The 1395-nt window shown below is 45.6% G+C and overlaps 1 protein-coding gene across 2 annotated transcripts in view; it reads right to left on the reverse strand.

The window, feature by feature from the left end:
• Nucleotides 1-1075, reverse strand: part of LOC106811143 (inverted formin-2-like) — a 32542-nt gene extending 31467 nt beyond the window's left edge. The window contains exon 1 of one of the 2 annotated variants that reach the window (XM_014814682.1): nucleotides 612-1075. In XM_014814682.1, coding sequence (XP_014670168.1) covers nucleotides 612-985 — 374 coding nt within the window. In that variant the 5' untranslated portion in view covers nucleotides 986-1075. Of the gene's footprint in view, nucleotides 1-195; nucleotides 271-611 lie in introns of those variants that run through there. The other variant, XM_014814683.1, reaches the window with a different exon arrangement.
• Between the last annotated feature and the right edge of the window lie 320 nt (nucleotides 1076-1395).

A 1395-nucleotide genomic window follows, 5' to 3' on the forward strand; every position in this document is an offset into this window, starting at 1 on the left:
ATCCTCCAGAAACACCCGAAACTATCTTATAACTGCATCAGCAATTCTCCGTCTGAGCTTCTCTAGCTTCCCACTTGAGCACGGAGTCTATACGATATTTTCAATAAGTGATAATAAATAAACAGACAATTGTATTTACTAGAAAGGTCTTAATGTTTATGTCCTATATATAGCGTAATAATTACACCTGCGTACCTTCCAAAAAAATACTCACGCCTCAACATAACGCGTACACGCAACCTCGCACACGCCTCTGATCACAAACTAACAAACAGTTAGATATCTATTTTGTACGTATCAGTAAGACTAGGTGCTTATCCGCGTCGGTGAACGAACGCGCTTATCCATCAGTCGACGTTACGCACAGGTAAACATGCTGATCACGGATGCAACAACGCAACCCAGCACAGACAATGCAGCTATAGCTATACACGGACGCTGTCTCAGCTCTATCCGTGCATATATGTAGTATATATCACAGCAACAGGTTACTAATACAAATGGCTCGATCAGCAAGCAGCGATGCAGACCTGCTGCGAAGCGAAGGAGCTACACGCGGGTAGAGCCATATCGCGGTGTTACGTTATCGAATCTAAGATATTATAGCTCACCTGCTACGCCGAGTTTCGGTCGGGGCGAGTTCCAACACGATGTTAATCTTTACCCACCGGACGATCGCACACGCAGAGAGAAAGAAGGAGAGAGAGACGCCCAGCGCTGCAGGCAACGCACGCTGTGGTGCTTCCCGCCGGTTACTCGGTGTATATACGTGCACGCGTAACTCCGCTACTGTCACACTGCTTACGTGCTGCACGCTAGAGCGAGAGAGGGAGGGGGAGAGCGCGCGCGAGAGAGGAAGAGGGGGAAGGGGCGGAGAAAGAGAGCCGGCTGGCTGATTATCATGTGAAGCAACCTGAGCACTTAAACGTGAATGCTGGCTATTATGCGGGGAATATGCAGCGCGAGCTAGGCCCAACCGGCACATAGCTATAACCACGTACAGCGACTGTTCTCAGCCGATTGCACACGCTGGCAACGGGCATGTGCTCGCACACAGACGCACACACACACACACACACACACACACACACACACACACACACACAATTATCATATATATATATATATATAGTTATCATATAAATATATATATAATATAGAGAGAGCGAAGAGAGAGAGAGAGAGAGAGAATTTGTAGAAATAAAATATAAATTAAGACGTGTTTAATTTCTAATACACAAGCTTTCGAATAAATTATCGTCTCTTCATCGGGCAATACCAAGTAGAGAGAATATCTACTAAAGAGAGATAAATAACCGGAATTCACTCAAGTAAATTCGAGCAAATCCGGATATTGGGCTCGAGAATTTGGCTCATTGCGAATAAAGCTAACAC

The sequence above is a fragment of the Priapulus caudatus genome, unplaced genomic scaffold (assembly GCF_000485595.1).
Source record: "Priapulus caudatus unplaced genomic scaffold, Priapulus_caudatus-5.0.1 Scaffold508, whole genome shotgun sequence".
Classification (NCBI taxonomy): Eukaryota; Metazoa; Priapulida; class Priapulimorpha; order Priapulimorphida; family Priapulidae; genus Priapulus; species Priapulus caudatus.